The sequence below is a fragment of the Patiria miniata genome, unplaced genomic scaffold (genome assembly GCF_015706575.1).
Source record: "Patiria miniata isolate m_02_andy unplaced genomic scaffold, ASM1570657v1 HiC_scaffold_12, whole genome shotgun sequence".
NCBI classification, from domain to species: Eukaryota; Metazoa; Echinodermata; class Asteroidea; order Valvatida; family Asterinidae; genus Patiria; species Patiria miniata.
The window spans coordinates 815510-839590 of NW_024037050.1; the positions used below are offsets into that span (position 1 = coordinate 815510).

Here is a 24081-nt window from a genome sequence, read left to right on the forward strand (position 1 = left end):
GAAAAAGGACAGATCATCAACAACAAGGGTGTGAGTATAATGATAGAGTTGGAGATCTTTTAAGCTTCAAAAAATTAAAAACGGTACAGACTTTGAAAAAGAAGTTAAAAACTGGTAGACGAACGGATGGCAAAGGAAAAAAAATCTCATATCGAAAAACTTACAAGTTCAAATTCTCGGTAAATAAACATTATGAAAGCGATCCACCGAGTTACACCTCTATATCACCTCTTAGGCCGTCACCCTCAGCCCCGCCTTTATTGTAGTGGTCATCGTATCTTTTTAGTGCTTTATTAAATTGATTTTGAGTCACTTTAAATAAATCTCTAACTCGTTCTTTGTCTAATCCAACGACGTGATAATAACACGATGCTATTAACGATCATTTAACGCATCCGTTTCCCCTCAATGTTTTGTAATTAACGAGCTTGTTATATTTATTGATTGTTTCTTGGACATCTTCTGAGTCTTGCTCTGGACACACAGAAAAAATAAGTTTCTCCACAGTTTTATTTTTATTTCTCTTTAAAACGGACCAATTGATATGATCTTCTCGCGCATTTTCTGCCGAAAAATCAAAGTAACGTGAGACTATTTCACCGCACGTTTCACAAACTAAAAATCATTCTCGATGATTATATGGTGATCGCACTTATCCTTAAGTTGCGGCGTCTCAAAGTATTCCATCTATTTAATAAACTTTAAATAAAAATGATTGCATTTTTAAATAAAAAATTAAATATCGCCCTCTGTTTTTTATTGAACAGCACCTATATCTTTTTATAATTGATATCAGATCCCTTAGCGCCCATAAATAGCGCCCTCTGTTTTTTTTTATCGAACGGCACTTATCTTTACATAATTGATATCAGATCCCTTAGCGCCCATAAATAGCGCCCTCTGTTTCTATCGGTAAATTAACCCCTTATCATAAAAATTAAATACCGCCCTCTGTTTATAATTGATATCCCTCACCACCCATGAATGGCGCCCTCTATTGATTTTTTTATTATAATTGCACTTGGACTCGATAAACCGATCATTTATACGTTCTCACTCCGAGTGGCTTTTTGTTGTTATTCAAATTAGCTCATTTTAATAGCTTTTCTTACATCTTAATATATACAGTAAAAAGCCACTCGGAGTGGCTTTTTCGTTGTTATTCAAATTAGCTCATTTAAATAGCTTTTATTACATCTTAATATATACAGTAAAAAGCCACTCCGAGTGGCTTTTTTGTTGTTATTCAAATTAGCTCATTTTAATGGCTTTTATTACATCTTAAAATATACAGTAAAAAGCCACTCGGAGTGGCTTTTTCGTTGTTATTCAAGTTAGCTCATTTAAATAGCTTTTATTACATCTTAATATATACACAGTAAAAAGCCACTCAGAGTGGCTTTTTCGTTGTTATTCAAATTAACTCATTTAAATAGCTTTTATTACATCTTAATATATGTGACCCGCTCTGCAAAAATGAGTCACATGTCTCCAAAGCCACTTTTGAGCTAAAGGTCTTTGAAAGAATGTTGCACAGTGTTTAAGCAATTGGAATCCTCAACATTTTAAATTCTACACAATGTCCATTTTCATCAAACCAAACTGTTGAGGATTCCAATTGCTTAAACACTGTGCAACATTCTTTCAAAGACCTTTAGCTCAAAAGTGGCTTTGGAGACATGTGACTCATTTTTGCAGAGCGGGTAACATATACAGTAAAAAGCCACTCAGAGTGGCTTTTTCGTTGTTATTCAAATTAACTCATTTAAATAGCTTTTTTTACATCTTAATTTATACAGTAAAAAGCCACTCGGAGTGGCTTTTTGTTGTTATTCAAATTAGCTCATTTAAATAGCTTTTCTTACATCTTAATTTATACAGTAAAAAGCCACTCCGAGTGGCTTTTTTGTTGTTATTCAAATTAGCTCATTTAAATAGCTTTTCTTACATCTTAATATATACAGTAAAAGCCACTCCAAGTGGCTTTTTCGTTGTCGTTCAAATTAGCTCATTTAAATAGCTTTTCTTACATCTTAATATATACAGTAAAAAGCCACTCCGAGCGGCTTTTTCGTTGTCATTCAAATTAGCTCATTTAAATAGCTTTTCTTACATCTTAATTTATACAAGTGGCTTTTTCGTTGTTATTCAAATTAACTCATTTAAATAGCTGTTTGGTTTGTCATATATCAAAAGGTTTTTACTCAAGGTCCACACTGGCCACAGTTGCAAAGCACAGCATGTGTCCATTTTGATCCTACTTCTAAATTACTTGTAAAATAGTTTACAATATGCATTTCATTTTTTCTGAAGAACGTTAAGGGTAGGCAACAGTGAAGTAATTGCGGGTAGTTCTTTTTATCTTACAATTGTTTTTCAACCAAGTGTTGAAGTTTGCTGAATTTACCTTCCCCTTTTTCTTATCCCTTTGGAATGTTTTAAAAGAAACTTCTAGCCAATTTCCGAAGTTTGCCGCATTGTATAAAGCACAGTTTTCCCCTCGTTTATATACTTCATTACAGTGTTTTACGCAATTTTCTAAATAGCTTGAACTATACCGTTCATGGTCTACCACGCAGGGGATAACACTATCATTCACTCGATGGTCTATACCATTATATTTAGCTACAATTTCGTTATAAATATCTAGGGGATCGACAGGGTTTTTTACCCTTTCAGGCTGTTGATCCTCTTCTTCCATTTCATTGCTTGTTAAAATTGGTAGAGGTGGTGGCTGATTAAAGTCTGGCGTTACAGACAAAACTTCTAATGCCATGTCGTGGCGGTGTTCCTCCAAGTGGTTTTTCGCAATCTCCCATTGCTGCATCATGCTGCCAATCTTTTCTCCAATCCACTTTCTAGTCTCGTTGACCATACTATTTGCCAAGATTAATGCTTCTTGGCTGTTCGTCATGTCAACTGTCTGCGTTGGGTAAGCCATCGTCTAAAAAAAAAAAAAAACAAACAAAAAAACAAATTAAGCATTTATACTCAACTCTGAAGCGCCCCCTTTAAGTTTTAGACTACACCTTTAACGCACCTTATAAAAGTGTTAGTTCAAAGGAAGGTCAACCATTGTGCTGGCCGGACTGCACAGAGCTTGCGATACAGCCAGACGCAGTTGGACTCCCATTGTGCATGAATGGTCGACTGCAAACCCTACATGTACATGTAGGGTTTTTGTCACACGCAATATAATAGTGTATTATCTGCACACATACAAAGCTAAAATCCACTCTTAATTGACACTGTGATCAATCCAAGCTACTTTTGTAGACTTTTGTGTGTTTATTGACCAAACTTTCTGTGCGTTACTGATCGTTCCGGCTGGATCGTGATCACCTGCATTCACGGTGTGATCAGTTGCCCAATATTCATGGACTCAGCCCAGTTTTGGCTGTTTTGTATATAGACATTCTGGTGAGTCATTTAACTTTACTACAACATGTAATATAGATGTCTTACTAAAGCATTACCTTTGAAAGCAAAAGATGGATCTCCCGGATCTTCCTGTTCGAACTGCTGGTTGTAAGGCTACAGACGTACTTTGCAGAAACCAATCTTTTTAAAGTGTTAAATAGAGTTCCGTCAAACAGTATATAGGCCTAACCAACAAAATGCAGTATCAGAGACAGCTTTGATGCGATGTGCAACTCACCGTTGTGACGAAACACCAAGCCTTTTATGCCAAATTTTCCCCCCTTTACTTCAATAGCAAACAGAAATAGATTTCTATATTTGGCAGTGATTGACTGATTACGTGTTATTTTGTAATACCCAGTTTTAGATTATTACAAGTAATACCCAGTTTTAGAACTGAGTCATCCTGATTATAAGTGGAATTTCTTTTCATTTTTTGTATGATATGCTAATTGGCTCGTTGCAGCGCTTACGTCAGGTTGTACAATCAAGAATGTTTACCTAATCTCCTAAAATTGTTGTCATTTTCCTTTTTGTCCAATGAATCGTTGCAGTTCACATGAGGTAAAAAAATAGAAAAGAAATGTACTTTCTGACGGAAGAATAGAGGAAGAAAATGCACCTACTATGCGTAATAGACACAATAGAATTTGACGTAGGCCTATAAACAGCCCAACCTTGAATGTGTTGACTGAGGCTCTATAGAATTTGTCATAACAGCGCGACCTTCATTGTTATGACAGCCCGACTTTAAAACACGAGGGGAAACTGACGTCACTTAAGAGTGAAGGCAAATGTAGACTCGCGCACCAGTCGCTGTGAGTCTGTGTTGAGATCTCCAAGAGGGCGACTGTAAATATGAAGGGCCTGGCCTTATTTCGAGATTGAGATATTGGGAGGGGGAGAGATATATTGGGAGAGGGATCTATTTGGGGGAGGGGGATTATTGGGAGGGGGCGGGGCCGGGGCGGGGGGCGGGGATCATTGGGGGCGGGGTAAAGTCTGGTACCCTCCCTTTCCTTCTACTAACCCAACATAACGAAGGAAGGGTTTTGGAAATTGAGAAAAATAGACTTCCTTAGATGAACAACCACAGTTAAATCCACATCTTGGCATTATGTCAAATGGTTATTAAAAAAATCTTTGCCACGGCTGATTTTCTTTACCTGACATACTGTAGGAGTTCTTGCGGCACAGCTTGTCGATTCATCGAAAGGTGATCCTGCAGAACGCTGATGACCACCTTGGTTTTCCAGTGTGTGACTGGCACTTCGCTTGACGTATTTTCCTGGAAATTGTTATTATATAGGTATTATCAAAAATTCAAATTGAGGCGACCCAAAGGCCAATTAAACATTAAAATTGAGATTGTTGGGTAGCATGGGTTGCGCAGTGTGTAAAGCGCTCGCCTCTCACCAACCACTGTTGCCGGGGTTCGATTCCTGGCTCGGTTTATATGTGAGCACAGATGTTCGTTGATTCTTTCCTGTGCAAAATTCAACACTTTGATCTGGCTGTGCTCCATGGTAAGACATGGGTCATACTGCGGTTGCCTAATGTGCCTCAGCTTTACATGCCTTACACTAGACCACGCTGAAGCTGCGTCCTTCGCAATTCAGCTTCTGCCGCGCGAAAGAACAATATTAGCAAAGGACTCATCTGCAAAGAACCAGGACATTTTAAGAAAAAAAATGTAAGACTCACATTGCTGCTTTCGCTGAGGAGATTGAATTCCTCCAATCTGGGCGGGGCATACTTGGTGAGGGGGGCGGACTGGTAAGTGGCGAGGCTACTGCGAAAGGGCGACTCCCCTCGTGGATGCACAAAAACGTGCACAAATAATGTTCCATTGTTCCGGGTTTTCCGTGGTATTGTTACATTGACTGATCTGAAAAACAAATGAAAAATGTAAAAAAGAATGATCAGTCAGCAAATCGTTCGCCCTCCCCTCCCCCCCCCCCCCCCCCTCTCCCCTCACAGATGCAAATTGGTCTAGCGGCGTCCCTGCTATAGCAACTAACCTCTTCCTTACCTGTCAAACTCTCCATCGATGGTGAAGTTGTCGTACTGTGCAGCAAGACTCATGTCTTTCTCATTCAGTTCCCTTTTCAACTTCACGGAGGTGTAAAGACTCAACTGCGACGAGAAAACAAAAGATATTCCACAGAGATTAGTTTTTTGTTTTGATCCCGTGTGCAGTTTTTGCAAGCAGTGGGTTACGGCAAAGTCAACTTTTGAAATTTTGAACACCGCCTTATTACCAAAAGCAAAAATGTCTTTTCAATTGTATAGGCTCTGTGCACAATTACCCCCTCAACAATTAAAAAGGGAGAGTGGGGGGAGACTGGGAGGCCGATTGAAATGCACTGCCGACGAGCCCTGACGCTTACACAAAGACCCCATGGTTTTGTGCACATTCACGCCACATGCCCACTTTTACCTGCAACTTTGGGTTCCGACTGATGTATGGCGTAATGCATGGTGACGAACCCTTGGCGCTCGCCGGCACGCACTGCTCCGGGTTGAAGAGTTGAAACATCACCAGGGAGACGTGAATGAGGTAAGCCACAAACAGACCAATCACTGCATAGTTGATGATGGATCCCACAGACGGCATAGTGGATGGTAGCGTCTGCTAGACAGTTTCTGTATAAGAGGATTAAATTATAAGATTACTCACAATGTAACAGAGTCTTAGCAGCAATTTTTGTTTAGCATCATTCTAACTCAGACTGGGACCTTGAGTGCAGGAAAAAATGCAAAACAAAATCAGGCCAACCTTACCAACTCTTTAACAGACAAAATTCTCAAAACTTTTCATGAGGCTTATCCAAATTTGAGGTCTCAATTAAGCATTTTAAGGAGAATCTTCTTCCACATTTTGCCATAAAATCTAGCCTTTTTTTATAGGCATGTTCAAAATAATAAGACTGCATTTTCATTAGGGGTCCTACAGTATAGTATACTGCCGATGTCATACATGTATTCTAGGGGCACTCATCCAGATGAGAGGACAACCTACAACATTACACTTAACCCTCCTAGATTCCTTTTCAAAATTTACCAGGAGTTTAAATGGAGGATTTAGACTCACGCCAAGAAGTAAGATACCATATGTTGAATATCCGCAGCCTTAATTTTGTAGGGGACATGCCAGCCAGGTTTTTGATTTATGACGGAAATTATGGGGTAAAACTAGCATGAGTAACTCCAGCTGACATGCTCATGATGAGCATGTCCGCTGGAGTTACTCAAGCTAGGTTAAAAAAGATCCACCATGCTGAGCATCAGGCCGAAATATTTCCATGAAAAAAAATCCATCATTTTACCAACTTTTTGTGCTCACATTTGTATTGACCTATACAGTTTTCAATAGCGCGGAGTATGCAGTGCGGAGCGGGCCAGTGCATGCGATATGCAGTGTGCAGGGCTAGGTCTCCATGGTCTACACCAAAGATCCTAGTGCCGTAGCGCCACTACGCAGCGCTATAGGATCTTTGATATACACCAAAGATCCTACGGCGCTATATTAGATCTTTGGTCTTTCCATCCACACAGTGCATGTGTTGTGGGCTTTCTTGTCATTTGCGCAATCATAAGAATGTGCATGCACATTCTTATGATTGCGCAACTGGATCCGAAAAAAAAAATTCCAGATTAAGCGCACATTCTTAAGAATGCGCAACAAGAGAAGCGATCTTTTCGATGCCGAGAACCAGCTGCGCTTGGCAAGTCTTAGCTGCATCCTCGTTCATTGATTAATTTTTGGGCCATACTTAAATAATTATATTGTGGAAAATAATTATTCACTGGGGAAAAGACATAACAATATTAAAGGTTCGCTCGTACCCCCTGCCCTTTGCAGGGCAGGGGGTACGAGCGAATGTTAAAGGTAGAGATGAAAGTATTATGCATATTGGGGGAAATAATAAGAGACATAATAGTTTGGTGAAAAGAATTCTAAACAAAAACGTATAACGTGTTCCTCATTCACTTAACTAAACAAAGCACTTCCCAGACTAATTCCCAGTCCTCCGTTATTACAAAACTGCCCATCGGGGGACAGAAAAAAGCAATAATAAACAGCTTTAATTGAATTCAAATTATCGTAGTTCAACGGGTACAAAAGCATAGATCATTTTCTTTTCTCGTCATATGATTATTTCCCCTTTAACCTTAAATACGTAATAATGCCGTACTAGTATTTGTTAAGATTGCGCAAAATTCATAAATTGCGCAAGTAATATTCCCACGCAATCTTAAGAATGAGCACTCATTCTTCAGATTGCGTGCTCATTCTTAAGAATACGCACCCGTTTTTAAGAATGCACGCTCATTCTTAAGATTGCGCAGCTTGCAAGAAAGCGCACAACACATGCATGCAGTGAGAAGTGCCACTTAACTTGCCCCGCCGCGGCGGCCGGCCCCGCATGTCCCGCGGCGCAGCCGGCCCGGCCCGCCCCGCTAAGCCAGATTGTATCTGGTTTTGACACTCAAGTCCTCTTTTTTAGAAAAGCGACATTAAGGTGACGGTTTGCTTGACTTTAACAGTGACTATATGGGTCTCTTCTAGTCTTATGTCTTTACCTCAAACCAGAACTGCAGAAGTTGTACTTGTATTTTTGTGAAAATTACCGTATATGAGATTCCACCTGGCTCGCTCAAGGTAGCCACGGATTCGGCCGGATTTCTGGCCGCGTATTCAACCGCGTATTATTCTAGCCGCGCATTCGCCAAATGAAAAAAAATATATAATACATGCGGCAAAAGGAGATCTATTTCCAGAAAGATAACTGTCTTATCTATCTGGAAAATAGATCACCTTTTGCAGCATGTATTATAGATTTTTTGAATTTTGGCGAATGCGCGGCTGAATACGCGGTTGAATACGCAGCTAGAAATCCGGCCAAATATGCGGCTACCTTGAGCCGGGTTGATCAGTCCGAAGTCTTGAGTAGTCCTGCAGTACAGTAGATTACTGATGTGATATGCTCGATGAGTGCGTGCGTGCGTGCGTAGTTTGCGAGTGTTTTTGATCTGTTTAGCCTATATGCCTGATAATGATATTCAATAGGTTTTAGTTCGCGTTTTTCCCACTTCTGACCTGAGAAGTCGTGTAAGTGACAAATGTGTTTTCAATTGGCTTTTGTGATTAACCACAGTGGTTTCCTACCTCCATGGTTTATGCATGGAGAAATTTCTCCATGGTTTATGCATTATGTGCATGGAGCTATGCCTATTGATTTTTTTAGTCTGTAGGGCCTGCTATGGCCGGCTATAGGATCTTTGGTTCAGATGTTACGAAAGCCCATTAGCGCCACTGCAAGTATATATGTTGCGGATTATTTAATTTGTTATTACGGATTATTAATTCGTTATTACGGATTATTTTACGGATTAATTATTAATTCGTTATTACGGACTATTTAATTCGTTATTACGGATTACTTATTCGTTATAACGGATTATTTAATTCGTTATTACGGATTATTAATTCGTTATTACGGATTATTAATTCGTTATTTACGGATTATTAATACGTTATTACGGATTATTAATTCGTTAATGGTAATTCGTTGTAACGGATTATTTAATTCGTTATTACGGATTACTAATTCGTTATTACGGATTATTAATTCGTTATTATGGATTACGAATTCGTTATAACGGATTATTAATTCGTTATTACGGATTATTTAATTCGTTATTACGGATTACTAATTCGTTATAACGGATTATTTAATTCATTATTACGGATTATTTATTCGTTATTAACAATTTTTCATAAATACCTCAGACAGTTTAGCTATTCCTATTGGTCGAGAGCCCGTCACGTGGCCGGTATTAAACGGATGATAAAGACATGGCTAGCTGGTCTTAAACACTTTTCCAGTGTCACAATAAAATGTGGACTCCTAAAAATCCAGTGCCTCTTACCGTTTCATTGGTTGAACGTTCACAATCCTCACGTAGGCATGCGCAACACTACAAGCGAGTCAGAATTTTATAGTTCTAAATTCAAAACGCAACGCCCCAGGTGCGTTCTGCGTAACATCGCGCAGAACATGTTACGCGCGCGTCAATCTCAATAAAAGGGTTGTTTACATCTTACTTGCCAGCTGAACACTCCATTATTTTGCTAGAGGGATGTTTCAAAAAGCATGAAGTGAACTTGTTGAACAAAATCGGGATTTTTTGAACAAATTATTTGAATTTTTTTTACGGAAAAGGTATTTATGAATGGGAATAAATGTGTGCTCGGTCGGTATTTATCACTCTGTTTAATACCGCTTAGAGTCTGGGTGCTGATAATTACCCTCGCCTCCGGCTCGGGTAATTATCAGCACCCAGACTCGAAGCGGTATTAAACGAGTGATAAAAACCTCCGGAGCACACATTTATTCCCTTATTTAATTCGTTATTACGGATTATTAATTCGTTATTACGGATTATTAATTCGTTTTAACGGATTATTTAATTCGTTATTACGGATTATTAGTTCGTTATTAACGATTATTTAATTCGTTATTACGGATTATTAATTCGTTATTACGGATTACTCATACGTTCTGAGTCATTACTCGGCAACTTAGTATGGCACAGGAGTGGTGCTGGTGTAAAGCAAACGTATGTATGATTATTAATTCGTTATTACAGATTATTAATTCGTTGTAACGGATTATTTAATTCGTTATTACGGATTACTAATTCGTTATTACAGATTATTAATTCGTTATTATGGATTACGAATTCGTTATAACGGATTATTTATTCGTTATTTACGGATTATTAATACATTATTACGGATTATTAATTCGTTATTACAGATTATTAATTCGTTGTAACGGATTATTTAATTCGTTATTACGGATTACTAATTCGTTATTACGGATTATTAATTCGTTATTATGGATTACGAATTCGTTATAACGGATTATTAATTCGTTATTACGGATTATTTAATTCGTTATTACGGATTACTAATTCGTTATAACGGATTATTTAATTCATTATTACGGATTATTTATTCGTTATTAACAATTATTTAATTCGTTATTACGGATTATTAATTCGTTATTACGGATTATTAATTCGTTATAACGGATTATTTAATTCGTTATTACGGATTTTAAGTTCGTTATTAACGATTATTTAATTCGTTATTACGGATTATTAATTCGTTATTACGGATTACTCGGATTACGTTCTGAGTCATTACTCGGCAACTTAGTATGGCACAGGAGTGGTGCTGGTGTAAAGCAAACGTATGCAAAGATAGCGCCGCCTAGCGGCGCTATATACATAGGCCCCTGGTCACGTGCTCTCCACGTGTGAGAACATCAGACTTAATTCGTAATAACGAATGAAATAATCCGTAATAACGAATTAATAATCCGTAATAACGAATTAAATAATCCATAATAACGAATTAATAATCCGTATTAACGAATTACATAATCTGTAACATATATACTTGCAGTGGCGCTAATGGGCTTTCGTACTATGTACTCTGTAGAGTACATATAGTGTCAGTGGATAAGCCTATGGCCGGCGCCGGTTTTGTAAACGTTATTTTTACTGAGGCCTTTTCAGATTGGTTCATAGGGCTCTTAGCTTATTTAGCTTGAGTAACCCCAGCGTCGATGCTTATCGCATAGGCCTAAGCATTGGAGCTGGAGTTACTCAAGCTACATCTTATTCAAGTTAATAGTACTCACATAGTCCTATGCCTGTGATCGGAAAAACACATGATATTAAAAGAGAGCCCACTAGATGAGTAGCGTGAAATAAAGTCCAGGTTCCCCCCCCCCCCTCCAATCACCACCACCACTTTTAAAATTTGCACCAACCTGCTTTGGGAAAATTTGTGTGGATATTCCCTTGGTGCCCCCAATAAAAATGCTGCCCCCCCCCCCCCCTGGAAAAAAAATTCTTGCTACGCCACTGAACCAATGATGTAATTAGATCATCAGGGAAAGCATTAGCAAAATTAACCTTTAACTAAAAGGAAATCGGGGCTGGCTAAATATCCGCTGCCTTTTTTTTTTTTTTTTCCCATCAGGTTTGACAGTAGAGATGCGAGAGTGATCCAATGAGAATTGAGATGGGGGATGCAGGACAAAGCGGTTTTCATTGGACATTACCTGAAGCTACAAATCGGCAAGTCACACAGATTGGGGCCTCGGCGTGTGGTGCAACAGCAGTTATAAACACACTGGTACAAATAAATATGTTTCATCCTGGGGAGAAGATGAATTAATGCCCAGACCCCTACTTGTTGGACATTTCCCGCCTATTCCCCCCCCCCCCCCCCTCCCTCATCCAACCCCTCTTTGAAAGAGTGCAGGGGAAAAAAATGAAAAAAAACATAAATTTGATGAATATTTCAAATTTTGTCCAAAAAATTTAAAAGTGTTACCCACCTACACTCTTTCAATGGGTACATTTTACCCCAACCTCGTCCCCAGTGCTTACTTAATTTCCAACCCCGTTTCCAATAGTAAGCCCTGGATAGGAAACTTTCTTTCTGTATCCTGATTCGATACCGCAATTGGCTAGAAATTGATTTATATCGTGTACTTGGTGTTGTTATTCATGCAGTACGTGTTTTCACGATCATTCGTCCATGCCTTCTTTAAAATATTCATTTCCTTTCCAAATTGTTCATATTAATATGAAATGTGATACTGAATATTGTCTCATTAAGATCGTAACAGTTTAATTAAAATAAAATCGTGTTCAAAAATCTTGCACATGCAAATGATCCAATACCAGGGTGAGAGAGTAGGTAGTGGTGGGCGCGTACTGCTTGATACCCTGGGGACGAGGTTGATTTTACCCTTCACTTAACACTTGCAAAACACAGTACAAAATTAGGTCAAATGTCATCACCACATTTGCATTTAAGTTCAAACTGTATTTGAAAAAACTACTGATAATAAGTCACAACAAAATACCTGCCAACTGCAGTGTCTTTTGAAATGCTAATACATCCCTTCCTTCTAGAAAGTGCTTAAGATCGACAAAGACCAAGAGGAGGTTGCAACAGCCGTCAACACCAGGCTGCGGGCCAACAACGTCCCCCTCACAGAGTACCTTTTCTCCAGGAGTGTTGCCGGAGTGACACACACCGACATCATCGAGGGCCTGGAGAAGGCATCCGGTGGAAAGATCTTCGCCAGATTCTTTCACCTCTACCCTAAGAGGGTAGTGGATTTACCCAGCTGGCTGGCCGGCTGGATTAATCTGGGTAATTGATGATTCGTCAAATGGTAGTTAGCCTAGTGACCTCGTTGTACCAATCTGACTGACTGACCCCCCCCCCCCCCCCCCCCCAACTGACTGACTCCCCGACTAACTGTCACTTTTGACCTAGACTGTTTGCAGACTGGTGAAGATAGCCTAGTTGTGCTATTGTATAGGATTGCCCCGTATCGCCAATGAATCGGTGAAATCTGATCCATTGTGTAGACCGGATGCATGAAAAGACTCCTAGTGAATAGCCATTCATCAGTTCAATAGAATTTTGTGCACTTTGGATCAGCCTAAAGGGCCAATTCATGCTCGGCAAAAGTTGAACACATTCCAGCGACTTTTCCCAGATGTCAACTTCGCTTCGCAGTCAAATGAAGAATGAACTGGCCTGCACTAATTGTCTTGTTTTTATTAAGAAAGAAAAATCACTTTCTAAAATCACTGTATCAGCAATCAGTATAGATGTCACATAAATATTGAACACCACACAAAATTATCAATATACAAACCAAAAAAAATCCCTGGAAATCAATAAGCCATTTGCGATTGGCCTATACCCTTTGGGATTTACATTTGAAAAACATCTGGTACACTGACTTGCTCAGAATGCTTGGCACATTTTAACTTAGAATTCTCCAGACCAAAGACACGGTTGCTAATCACATGATTCGGGGCAAGCTCTTGCATAGTTACGTAAGAGACGCTCAGCACCAATACATTGTTCCCAATGGGTGAGAATGGCACAAAGTCACCAGACCATGCCGGAGCTTGGGGTTGCTAGCATAAGGTTTGCCCCGAATAACGTGATATAGTAACAGTCTCTTTGGTGGAGAGAATGCAAAGTTAAAATGTGCAAAGCATTGGATAAAGTCAGCGTTCCAAATTTTATTCATATTTATCTAGCAAATATTTGGCCAGTTCATATACTCAGCCAAAATTCGCGCAGCAAACTTGCAAAAGTTGAACACATTGCAGTGAATTTTCGCTTCGCATGAAGTATGAGCCGGCCTATACTGTACTAAGGTTGTCTTGTCTTGTTTTTATTAATTAGATAGAAAAGTTACTTTCTCAAAGTCACTGTATCAGCACTCAGTAAAGGTACACAAATATCCGAACCCACCCATAATTATCAATACAAACAAAAAAATCATCATGCCAATTTTTGTCTTGGTTCGTAGGAGTTGTTCCGATAGCAACACTCAATCTCCAGCATGTACCGAGTGGCGAGACCAACATTCCAGATGCTTGGCATCACCAGATGGTGTATGGCGTGACTAGCGAAGGCGTGCACATGTGCAACCCACTTACCGTGGAGACCATTCCCAACTTCATCAATTACGTAACCAGCGACTCGGTGCTGTTGGTAAATTTCCATTTGTTTTAGGCCTGGTTCCGGCTAATGGACACCGTGCACAAAAAGTAGACGGCACTTTCTGACCACTTTCGAGAACCCAGTGGATGGGAGACACTGCATGCTATATAAGCGCATTCACGCCGTTGATCGTGGACGTCCTATTGTCCCTCTTTTGTTTGTACGTATGCTGGGAATCGTGGACAATAGTGTTCCCTTTCGTTCTCTGGAATTTTTCGTCTACGGTTTGAATAGATGAACACGCCCGTAATGGTTCACATGTGTATAGCACAAACTATAAATATCCTGAATGTGCACAAAACCGTAGCGTTTTTGTATGAGTGACAGCTGCATCATCGGCAGTCCGTTTGATTGTCCCTCCCATGTGGTCTCCCCCAACTCTCTCTTTGTAACCGTTGAGGGTGTACTTGTGCAAGGAGTCCTCATACCAGTCAGGGAGGCCACTCACGGAGGCCTCCAACAGTGGCGGAACATTGGGCCAGCTATTGTTCAGATAATTTGTTCAGGGGTACGCAATAGCTAGCACAATGCTTTCGCCGTTGGGAGTGGGCGTATGTGAGTGTAAATGTACAGTGATACCATTTTGGTCATGGTCTACAGCAAAACTATTACTAAAGACTTTGTGTATAACTGTAACAGAAACGTTCGCGTGCAAATAATGTATTTGTGATGTTATTTCAAAGATTTGAATTCATTCAGTGTAAGAAACTATTGGGATCAATTTCATTTGAAAGTTTGACTGTTGCAGTCTCTCCAACAACTCCAGAGTCCAGTCAAGTAATTTGAAGTTATAATGTTTGCATATTTGATAAGAAATACCATTTGGATCAACTTGAATGAATCAGGTTCCACATGACTCTAGAAGGCCTGTCTGAAACGGGTGTCTGACTATACCGAGAATTTGTGTGACATTTGGCCATTTCACATTGGTTTGGTTATTCACGAAACCATATATTGGTGGGTAGGGTTAGCACTTGGGATTTGTACTTAATGTATCATATCCAGTTTCTCAAAAGTTGTACGACTATGAAGACACAAATTCACATTCCTCACAACACTAAATTTGTCTCTCTGAGAAAAGCAAGAATATTGGTTAATTGTTTAAGTGGAAGTCCTGTTGTCACCTTAAAGTCATCCACAAACATCTTTCGTGTCCAAAATCATTTCATTTTAACAGATTCGCAGAGTAGATGTTATCAGTCGATGGCAAGAAGGCATGGATTTGTCTGTTCTTTCCCAAAATGATGATTCTGGATGGCGGGAAATGGACGTCGAAGGTTAGTGTAGAAATCTTGTGACTTGCTAAACATGCCTCACCATTAGTGCTTAAAGTGACTAGAATGAAAAAAATGTCTTGAGTAGTTTAGTTTATGTTGTACATTTTGCCTGAAGTGATTCTTATAATCAATAAACAGTTTACGATTTTGTATGGTTTCCTTGCACAAGTCCCCACTCAACGGTCACAAAGGGAAGAGTTTGGGGCGACCACTGGGAGGGACATTCAAACACATTGCTGACGACGCAATGGTTATTGTTACACTCAATGCAAATGTTGCTATTGTTGCTAATTAAATTATTTCATTTCCTCTAACTCAGGCCAAGTCAAGAAGATGCTGAGTGAGCCAGAGCCCTATAGCCAATCACCAGAGAGTCGACCAGCTGGGCTGCTTGCTGATTGGCTGTTCAAGAGTCACATTTGTATACCTGCCGCCTACCAGTCAGGCGTAACCTTGTGTGTGAGGAAGGATAACACTGCTGCTTACAGGCTGTTGATTGAAGAGCCAGAATTGGTCGTTGCGTAGTTGAGGGGGAGGGGCAAGTTCAGAGCGGGGGGAGGGGGTGGGGCAAGCTGAGACTTTGGGAGGGGCTAGCTGAGATTTGGGGATGGGCAGGGAACATTTCGGGGAGGAGATTCAGATATTTACAGCCAACAAATCATGAATTGCACAATATAATATCAAACTCATCAATCATTGTCATGAATGATTTTGTCGGCCAGCCAACATTGAAAACAAGGTGGTTGAATGGCAAGACCTCTGCACTAGAAAGTATGAGGTCCTGGGTTCAAGTTCTACCTTGTAAAATGTTCTAGTATTTTGTAAATTGTTTCTTACAAGATGTCGGACAGCAGTGAGTGCCAGTTCTCTTAAAATTCAGTCGACTTGGCATTTAAATTCAAATAATAGTAATGTTATATGTGTGTGCATCTGTGCAGGGGTTTTTTTTTTCGGGGGGGGGGGTGTTCAAAAAATTGTGGTATTTAAATTATAAAATATAAATTTCAGGATATCACAGGAACCAGTTAGATGATTAAGTCAGATGAAACACTTGTCATAATTCAAAGTGGCTCTGCTATTCGACGATGTGATGCCTGTGCAATTGTATGATCTGGTCACCTCATGAGTATGTGTGACGAGATGGCTGCTTGGACATGTTAACCAATTGCCACCTGTACTAAGTTGTTTCACATTGTATTTATTCCTTGAAGAGTCGATAAAACCATAGAGTGTGCCTGGTCGGTTTCAGGACGTTACAGTGCGTAATAGGCAGGGTGGTTCGGGCATGTCAGTGACAAAAGGGTTTATAATATTTCTCTTAGAACGTTAGAATCTACAGTTTTGAATGCATGCACTGATGCTGAATCAGAGGGTCTAGTTATTCAAATTTCCCAAATTTTTCAAGCCAGCACAATTATGCCCCATCATAAATCTTGCCAACACCGTGGTGTTCAAATGAGGATTGTCTTTCATGTTTATTTTCATCTGGTTATTTGTACCCACATGCATGGAATTTTATATATTAATGCTTCGATATAATACTGTTTGTGTAATTCTTACACAAACTGCAGCAAAGTATTTAATTGGAGTATACAGTTGAAAGTAAAGTAAAGTAAAGCAAAGCATATGCAGGTTTAGGAGTTGAATACAGTCGACTTTCATAAGTATAAACTATGTTGATACATGTACACATTCTGGTTATAGTGAACATACAGCCTTGGCCAAACTGTGCATTTATGTGCAGAATGAATGGGACTGATGGTCCTCGTTCATACAAATTTCGGACATCAACATTTTTGTCAGGTCTGGTTGAGTTTATATTAACTGGAGTCGACTGTAGTGAAATAAGAGATATTGTACCGCTCAGTTTTTGTTCATTGGAAATGCTTTGAACTTTGTCAGTGTTTGAAGTTCCCCCTTCATTTTGGATACCCCTGTAGTTCTTGTGTAAATAAAATTGAAAAAGTGTGTACAGATTAATATATTGGTTTTTTTTTTCTTCAAAGATTATATTTTGCTCTTGTATTCAATGCTGTACTTTTTTTAAGGTAAACAATAAACATCAAATATTGTACCAACAATTGTTGATGTTTGTTTTTTTTTGTTCGGTTGGTTGGTTTATATTACATAAGTTTGACAACTAAAATGTTGTTGTTTTTGTAGTGCAGCAAATACCCAGGAAACCATGCATAAATGGGGGTGCACCCAGGTTTTTCGAGGGAGGGGGTTTGCCATATTTTTCTACATGATTTTCCTTCTTTATTCGGCCGGGGGGGGGGGGGGGGTGTTGTGTTTAAACCCCTACCCCTGTAACCATATAGATCTGCCACTTCTAAAAGACATTTGCTATATGCATATGCCTTTCTTTCTGACCTGCTCAGCCTCTTACATTACACCATACTGAAAGTGTGGCATGGGTGGCTTTAGCCCCATAAATGTGGCCTATTTACTGGACTGCCTCCGTAAACATAGGCCACACATCCACATGTACAAAAAACGTGTCGACTTTGCCAAATTTTGATTTTCACATTTAGGCTTACTTTTTACGTTTTTTTTGCTTTAGAAGCATTCTCACCCTCTATATAGGCTAATCAGAAAGTGCTGTCTTTTTCAGATATCCATTTTTCGTGAAATTTCCAGATACATTTGCACACGTTTGCGTATCAAAATTTCAACATGAAATTTCACAAAAATTAAACATCTGAAAAAGGCAGCACTTTCTGATTAGCCTATATAGAGGGTGAGAATGCTTCTAAAGCAAAAAAAATCTACAAAGTAAGCCTAAATGTGAAAATCAAAATTTGGCAAAGTCGACACGTTTTTTGTACATGTGGATGTGTGGCCTATGTTTACGGAGGCAGTCCAGTAAATAGGCCACATTTATGGGGCTAGGGTGGCTTGTGCGTAAAGCGCTCGCCTCTCACCAAGGTGATCACAAGTGAGCAGAGTTGTGCGTTGGTTCTCTCCTGTGCCACGAGGGTTTTTCTCCGAGCCCTCCGATTTTCCTCTCTCTGGAAAAATCAAACACTCTCGATCTCCGGCTGTGCTCCGTGGTCATATATGGGTCGATGTGGCTGGCCGCCATAGGCGCCTGAACGTGCCAGCGGCCCCACCACGTTGTAGCCGCGTCCTTCGCAATTCAGCATCCCAGCTGTGAGTAAGAATGATTAGCCTCCCAAATTATTGTTATTATTTATTATATTCAAGTGCTGGCGCATTGTAAAGTGTGTGCTTATTTCTTTGACGCTTTGTTAATTGAAAGTTCATACAGCATTCTCTAATTTTGGAAACAGCTTATCGTTATGACCAGAAATGAATGGAAGTGATGCATATAGGTTAGAAGAAAAACACAAAAAGTACATAATGACAATATAATTTTTACGCTTCTAAAAAAGCACTGTCTTATACATGTACTCTATTTTGGAAGGCAATGTTGTTTTGGTGGTTTTTTTTTTTTTGGGGGGGGGGAGGGGGTATTTTGCTCTTGATTTTTAATATCAGGCGCTTGAAACAGTCAAAACAAAAAAGCAGACGACGGACAGCTCAGCTGATCCTCTTTCAATGTTAATGTACTTTTATCGCGGAATGGCCGTAAAATTACTTACCAATCGTAGTTATTTGTAAATAAATATAATAAATATCGAATAATAAAAATATTTTTAACAGTAAATAATTTTGATATTGTTTTAAAAGGGTATAATTAGGAAATGATTAATTAAATTATACGAAATCGTCCGGCCTTCCCGCCATGCCTCGGTTACTTCCGGCACTGTTACTTGCCAATTTCGTCCCCATAGGGTTGAGCAGTACGCTACCACAAGCTGTTAAGTTTGCAAACGCGGTGCCTTAAAAATACGGTAGACCCTGTGAACAAGGTTAGTTGCACACGTACACACGTATTTTCAGTACAGAGTTTCTGCACAACCGAGGCCGGAAAAACACCTCAAAATGGCCATCGAATTGTTCACTGTTCTCGGCAAATTCTACGAGGAGTACATGAGTAAGACCTCGCAGAAGCTCAAGATCATCGATGCCTATCTGGCTTACATTATGCTGACCGGAATTGTGCAGTTTGTGTACTGTGTCCTCGTCGGAACCTTCCCCTTCAATTCGTTTCTGTCTGGTTTCATCTCGTGTGTCGGGTCATTCGTTTTGGGAGGTAGGAAAGCCATGTCCATCATGTCCATTGACTTGCTAATGCTACATTTAGTCACCAGGCATGTCATAGTCTTACATTATTATTATTTATTACGAGGACAACTTCTAAGATGCACAATACTTTTATTGCACTTATTTTGCACTACCCATGGACCATGATGGAGCTCACAAAATGTTGTTGTTCAACCCCCGCCGCGCCCACGGCCAAGGCAAACCCCGCCCCCCCCCCCCCCCCCACCCCTCTCCAAAAAAAAAGAGAAGAAAAATGAAGAGATTCTTTCACAACTAGTTTTTCTATCTTCATCAATTTTTCAATGAGACTTTTTGGTTGGTTTATAATTGTTTATTTTTCTTAATATTTCCAGTTCCGTTTTGTTTTTATTGAGGCCTAGGCCTGTTGGGGTGTTTGCTTGTTTGTTTGGGGTTTTTTTTAAGGGGGTTGGGGGGTGGCAAGGGCCATGACATGTTGATTGGCATTAACAAACATAAAATGCCTGTGTCAGTTACTCAGTTGTCAATAGAATGGCTCCTGGCATTTGTTTTCTTAAAAAACAAAAATTAAAATTACAAATTAAAAAAGAAAAAGATAGATCTACCTGATTGTAAATAGAATTTGAAAAAAAAACAATACATGGAAGGAAATTCATGTTCTTGGGAAAAAGAAACAAACCAAAACAAAACACAATCAATGTACATTTCTGCAGGTATGTCACACACATATGTGATCCTTTTTTTTAAATAAAGAAATGAAAAATAAATTTCCTTGATTTTGTTTCCATTTTTCTACCAGTTTGCCTTCGACTTCAAGTCAACCCAGCCAACAAAGTAGATTTTAGAAACACCTCTCCAGAACGTGCCTTCGCAGATTTCATCTTTGGTAGCATCATTCTTCATCTAGTTGTCCTGAATTTCATTGGATAATCGTCTTTGTTTAAAGGGTGAGATGTTGGTTGTCAGCATATGTCCTTGACTTAAAATGCGATAACATTAGACCTGTCAGATGCCAATTGACTCAAGAAGTTTTGCATCAATAGACTCCGTGCACAAGTACCCCCTCAATGGTTACAAGGGGAGAGTTTGGGGGAAACCGCTGGGAGGGACATTCGAACGCACTGCCGACTGTGTCCAACGCTCATGAGAAGACAGCACACACACACACAGTGTGTCACTCCCTCTGGTTTTTTTTAAAGTGTTAACAAACCACCATCTGCTATTCATTCATGGAATCATTAACCATGAAATATGTCAGGGAAACAGTCTCATTGATTGAAATTCTTATAAGGTTACTGACTAGCAAATAGACTGCCATAGACCCCAGTGATAAATACGCCCACTTCCAAAATGCAGCAAAATACACACAACTGTCCAAGATGTTTGTGAAGCAAATCAAATTAAAGCTTATTTCATTGTCTTTCATTTTCTGTTGATATTTGGGGGGGTTAACCAATGACTTTTGGGAGAAAATTCCATCAAAAGATGATACCCCCCTAAAAGTAGTCCTGAAGCCCATCACCATTTTGGAAAATGATGCCTGCGCCCCATTGCAAAATAGAGCAATTTTAGGGCCAAATTGCATCCGAATTTCACAGAGATACGAGCTTGCCGTCCTGTTCACACGTCACAGCTTCCACCATTCTGTTTTCACAAACCCTCAAGTTCATGGCCCACAAAATGCTCTATAAAGCTAAATGAAATTGAGGGCACGCAAATCGTGATTTGGCCGGCATAGGCAATTTTGGGCCTATTTACTGGCCTGCAACCTTTTAATAATAAGATACAATAAGACAATTTTTTACAATGAAACTTTTCTTTGTTTCTGTTGGCAGGAAGGAGTAAAGTAGACAACAGGGGCCAGCAGCCATCATGCAGAACTGGTGAAAGTAAAGAAAAACATAAGACAACCTACTGACAACGGGAGATTGAAAACTGTCACCTGGCCCAACGCTTTTCACTATAAAACAAATGACCTAAATGGACAATTTACAAAACTGGTTTATTTCTTCAATTCAATACCAGTACTTCAGTAGTAAAGTATATATTGTACTGTGGAAGTAAAGCAATTCTTAATAATTGCCAAAATCCAGGTATGTTTTACATAAAGAGCTGAATGAACCATACTGTGGAAATTTTACGGTGGAACATTTTTAATTTAAAGTCATCTTTGTCAATTTGACACTTGTATGCAAAGCATCATTTTTTTTTTCTGAGCTGTTTGGTTCCTATTCTATTAATGTTGAACACAGCAATATTCAGCTCATTGGCAGTTGAATTGGTGCATGTATTTCAGCAGTGATATCATTGTTTTTCCCGGAAAGAGGAAACAGTGTAGCCCATCTTGGGAGAGTTGCTTTCGATGAAAAACTCACACTTTCTTCGTAAGCTTCTTGTGTTACCCTTGAAAATAATTGTTTCATATAATTTAGTAGAAATACTCCCTGTTCGATTGTTTAAATTTAATTTCATTATACATGTACTTGTGATGATTGTATCATTTGGAATACAAGAATCATGTTTGGGCAGTTATTACAAACATAGGAAAGCACTACGTTATTAAGCACATGAGGTGCCCCTGTTTCTGTCGTGTACAGGTCCATCATTCCTAGCTGCATAAGTGTGACTCAAATACTGGACTTCTTCCATATCAATGTAAGTAAACTATGTGTGACCCGTGACCTCAAGAAAAATCCTGCAGTCATTTTGAACGATCCAAATTTCCCCTGAAAATTACAGGATAACTAGATATCTACAGGTATGCAATTCAGTTTTTCCTGGTTCTTAATAAGTTAAGTAGTTTGCTAAAAGAATATCATGTGGGGAAAAAACAGTCTAGATTTAACATTCAGGAAAATACGGTTCAGAAAATTTAGCATGTATCACTTTGGCTCTAAAAGAAATGGATAAAGTCCAGTATTTGAGACATTTTTCAGAGCCATCTCTTTCCGAGTGCACAATTTTTACACTCCAAAGATGAAACCGGAATTCATTTCAATAAATTGACAAATTGGCATTGAACAAGACACATTACTTTGCGTGTTTGTCTTTTATCAGTTGTCGATTCAAAACAGTGACTGAGAACAAACTTGAGATATAATAATTGAAGATAACCCCCTCCCCCTCCTTCCCTATCGGGTAGAAACATTCAAATGAGATGAGATGTTTTTATAATGGGGTTTTAGTTGGGGGTTTGCTGTTGGGCTGCACACCATATTGTTTCGGTCATATTTCAATTTTTTGACCGTTTCTCATAAAATTAAGTCTCCGAATGTTACACATCATGCCAAATCACTGGACGAAATTTCAGTTTAATAAATCTGGTATTTCTTGAGTTATTGCCCAAAGAGGGAGTGAAAATTACCATGTTGATGCTTTGTCAGTGGTGGTGACCACTACTTATGCGGCGCGCCCTCTATTGACAAAATTTAAGTAGACTTTCAGGCACGTTTGTCTCCGTGCGAGACCGCTATTCTGTTTAGCGCGCCCTTTTTCGACTGAAACTTCAAACGTGTGCGGGTAAAATGCCCTTGGGAAAATAGTGAAACAAACGAACTTCCAATTCAGTAAAACATGTATTTCTTCCTTTGCGAGAGGCCTTAGAGGAATGTGTTACTTTTGTTCCATGAACATTGAATTTCCTTCGGAATGTATTTTTCCATGTAGTTTGCGCGTTTAAAACACCCGGTATTGTTTCGGTCATTTTATTTTAAACGTTTGACGGTTGCTCGCGAAATTGAGTCTCCTAATGTTACACATCAAGACCGATCACTGGACGGAATTCAACTTAATGAACCTGGTATTTAGTGAGTTCTTGCCTTAAACAACGAGTGTCTTAGTTTACCATTATGAACGTTGACTTTCATTTTGATTGTATTTTTCTCGTTTAAAACACTATATTGTTTCGGTCATATTATTTTTTAGTGTTGAACGGTTTCTCATTCAAGTAAATCTCCGAATGTTACACATCATGGCAAATCACTGGACGAAATTTCAATTGAATACATCTGGTTTTTCTTGAGTTATTACCCAAAGAACGAGTGTCTTCTTTTCGTTCAACAGTGAGGCGTCCGTGTCAATGCTTTGTCAGTGGTGTTGACCATGGTGTTGACGTATGACCACTATTTATGTGGCGCGCCCTCTATTGAAAGAATATTAAAGGAGACCGTTAGGCACGTTTGTCTCCTTGCGAGACCGCTTTTTTTTATTTAACAGCGCGCGCGCCCTTTTTCGACAGAAACTTTTAGTTGACAAAAGTATGATGGTAAAAATGCTCTTGCAAAATACTGAATTATTATTCAGTAAATCAGGTATTTCTGTAAGTGTAAGTTCTGTAGTGTACTCTCTCTGGAACACGACGGAATGATCGCTTTTGATCATCGGGAAGGACTAGGCCTACATAACACTGCAGTTGCAAAGACGTCGGAACTAAGGGGGGGGGGGCGTGGTGTAACATTCCCCGAAAAGACATATAAAACTTTTAAAAAGGCGCCCTTCTAGCCCCCCCCCCCCCACACACACACACACTTTGAATTGGCAGCGGTTGGCCGGCACCCCCCCCCCCCCTCCCCCCACTTTTAACTGTTCCGCCGCCGCTGAAAATGACCC

General features: G+C 39.4%; 3 protein-coding genes and 1 long non-coding RNA gene across 7 annotated transcripts in view; 2 read left to right on the forward strand and 2 right to left on the reverse strand.

Moving 5' to 3' along the window:
* The window catches only part of LOC119744449 (cleft lip and palate transmembrane protein 1-like protein), a 31941-nt gene extending 23793 nt beyond the window's left edge, over positions 1 to 8148 (reverse strand). The window contains exons 1-5 of one of the 3 annotated variants that reach the window (XM_038220391.1): positions 8056 to 8148; positions 5861 to 6066; positions 5453 to 5556; positions 5125 to 5308; positions 4587 to 4708 (exon numbers count right to left, since the gene is read on the reverse strand). In XM_038220391.1, coding sequence (XP_038076319.1) covers positions 4587 to 4708; positions 5125 to 5308; positions 5453 to 5556; positions 5861 to 6037 — 587 coding nt within the window. In that variant the 5' untranslated portion in view covers positions 6038 to 6066; positions 8056 to 8148. Of the gene's footprint in view, positions 1 to 4586; positions 4709 to 5124; positions 5309 to 5452; positions 5557 to 5860; positions 6067 to 7733; positions 7759 to 8007 lie in introns of those variants that run through there. The other 2 variants (XM_038220383.1, XM_038220399.1) reach the window with 2 other exon arrangements.
* LOC119744512 lies at positions 2808 to 4333 on the reverse strand. The gene is made up of 2 exons (XR_005273573.1): positions 3477 to 4333; positions 2808 to 2944 (listed from the first exon to the last, which is right to left on the reverse strand). It is a non-coding gene; the product is annotated as an uncharacterized LOC119744512 (long non-coding RNA).
* On the forward strand, positions 7818 to 17405 carry LOC119744481. Of its 2 annotated transcripts, none has more exons than XM_038220429.1 (6): positions 7818 to 7946; positions 11483 to 11638; positions 12427 to 12670; positions 13854 to 14038; positions 15225 to 15324; positions 15644 to 17405. In XM_038220429.1, exons 2-6 carry the CDS (start codon positions 11513 to 11515, stop codon positions 15847 to 15849), a joined length of 861 nt encoding a protein of 286 aa, XP_038076357.1. In that variant the 5' UTR covers positions 7818 to 7946; positions 11483 to 11512; the 3' UTR covers positions 15850 to 17405. The 2 variants fall into 2 exon arrangements, with proteins under 2 accessions (XP_038076357.1, XP_038076349.1); XM_038220421.1 differs by lacking the exon at positions 7818 to 7946 and adding an exon at positions 8364 to 8536.
* Positions 17406 to 19143: 1738 nt separating this feature from the next.
* On the forward strand, positions 19144 to 22506 carry LOC119744517 (dolichyl-diphosphooligosaccharide--protein glycosyltransferase subunit DAD1-like). Its single transcript, XM_038220472.1, has 3 exons — positions 19144 to 19483; positions 20273 to 20420; positions 21309 to 22506. Exons 1-2 carry the CDS (start codon positions 19273 to 19275, stop codon positions 20401 to 20403), a joined length of 342 nt encoding a protein of 113 aa, XP_038076400.1. The 5' UTR covers positions 19144 to 19272; the 3' UTR covers positions 20404 to 20420; positions 21309 to 22506.
* Positions 22507 to 24081: the final 1575 nt, after the last annotated feature.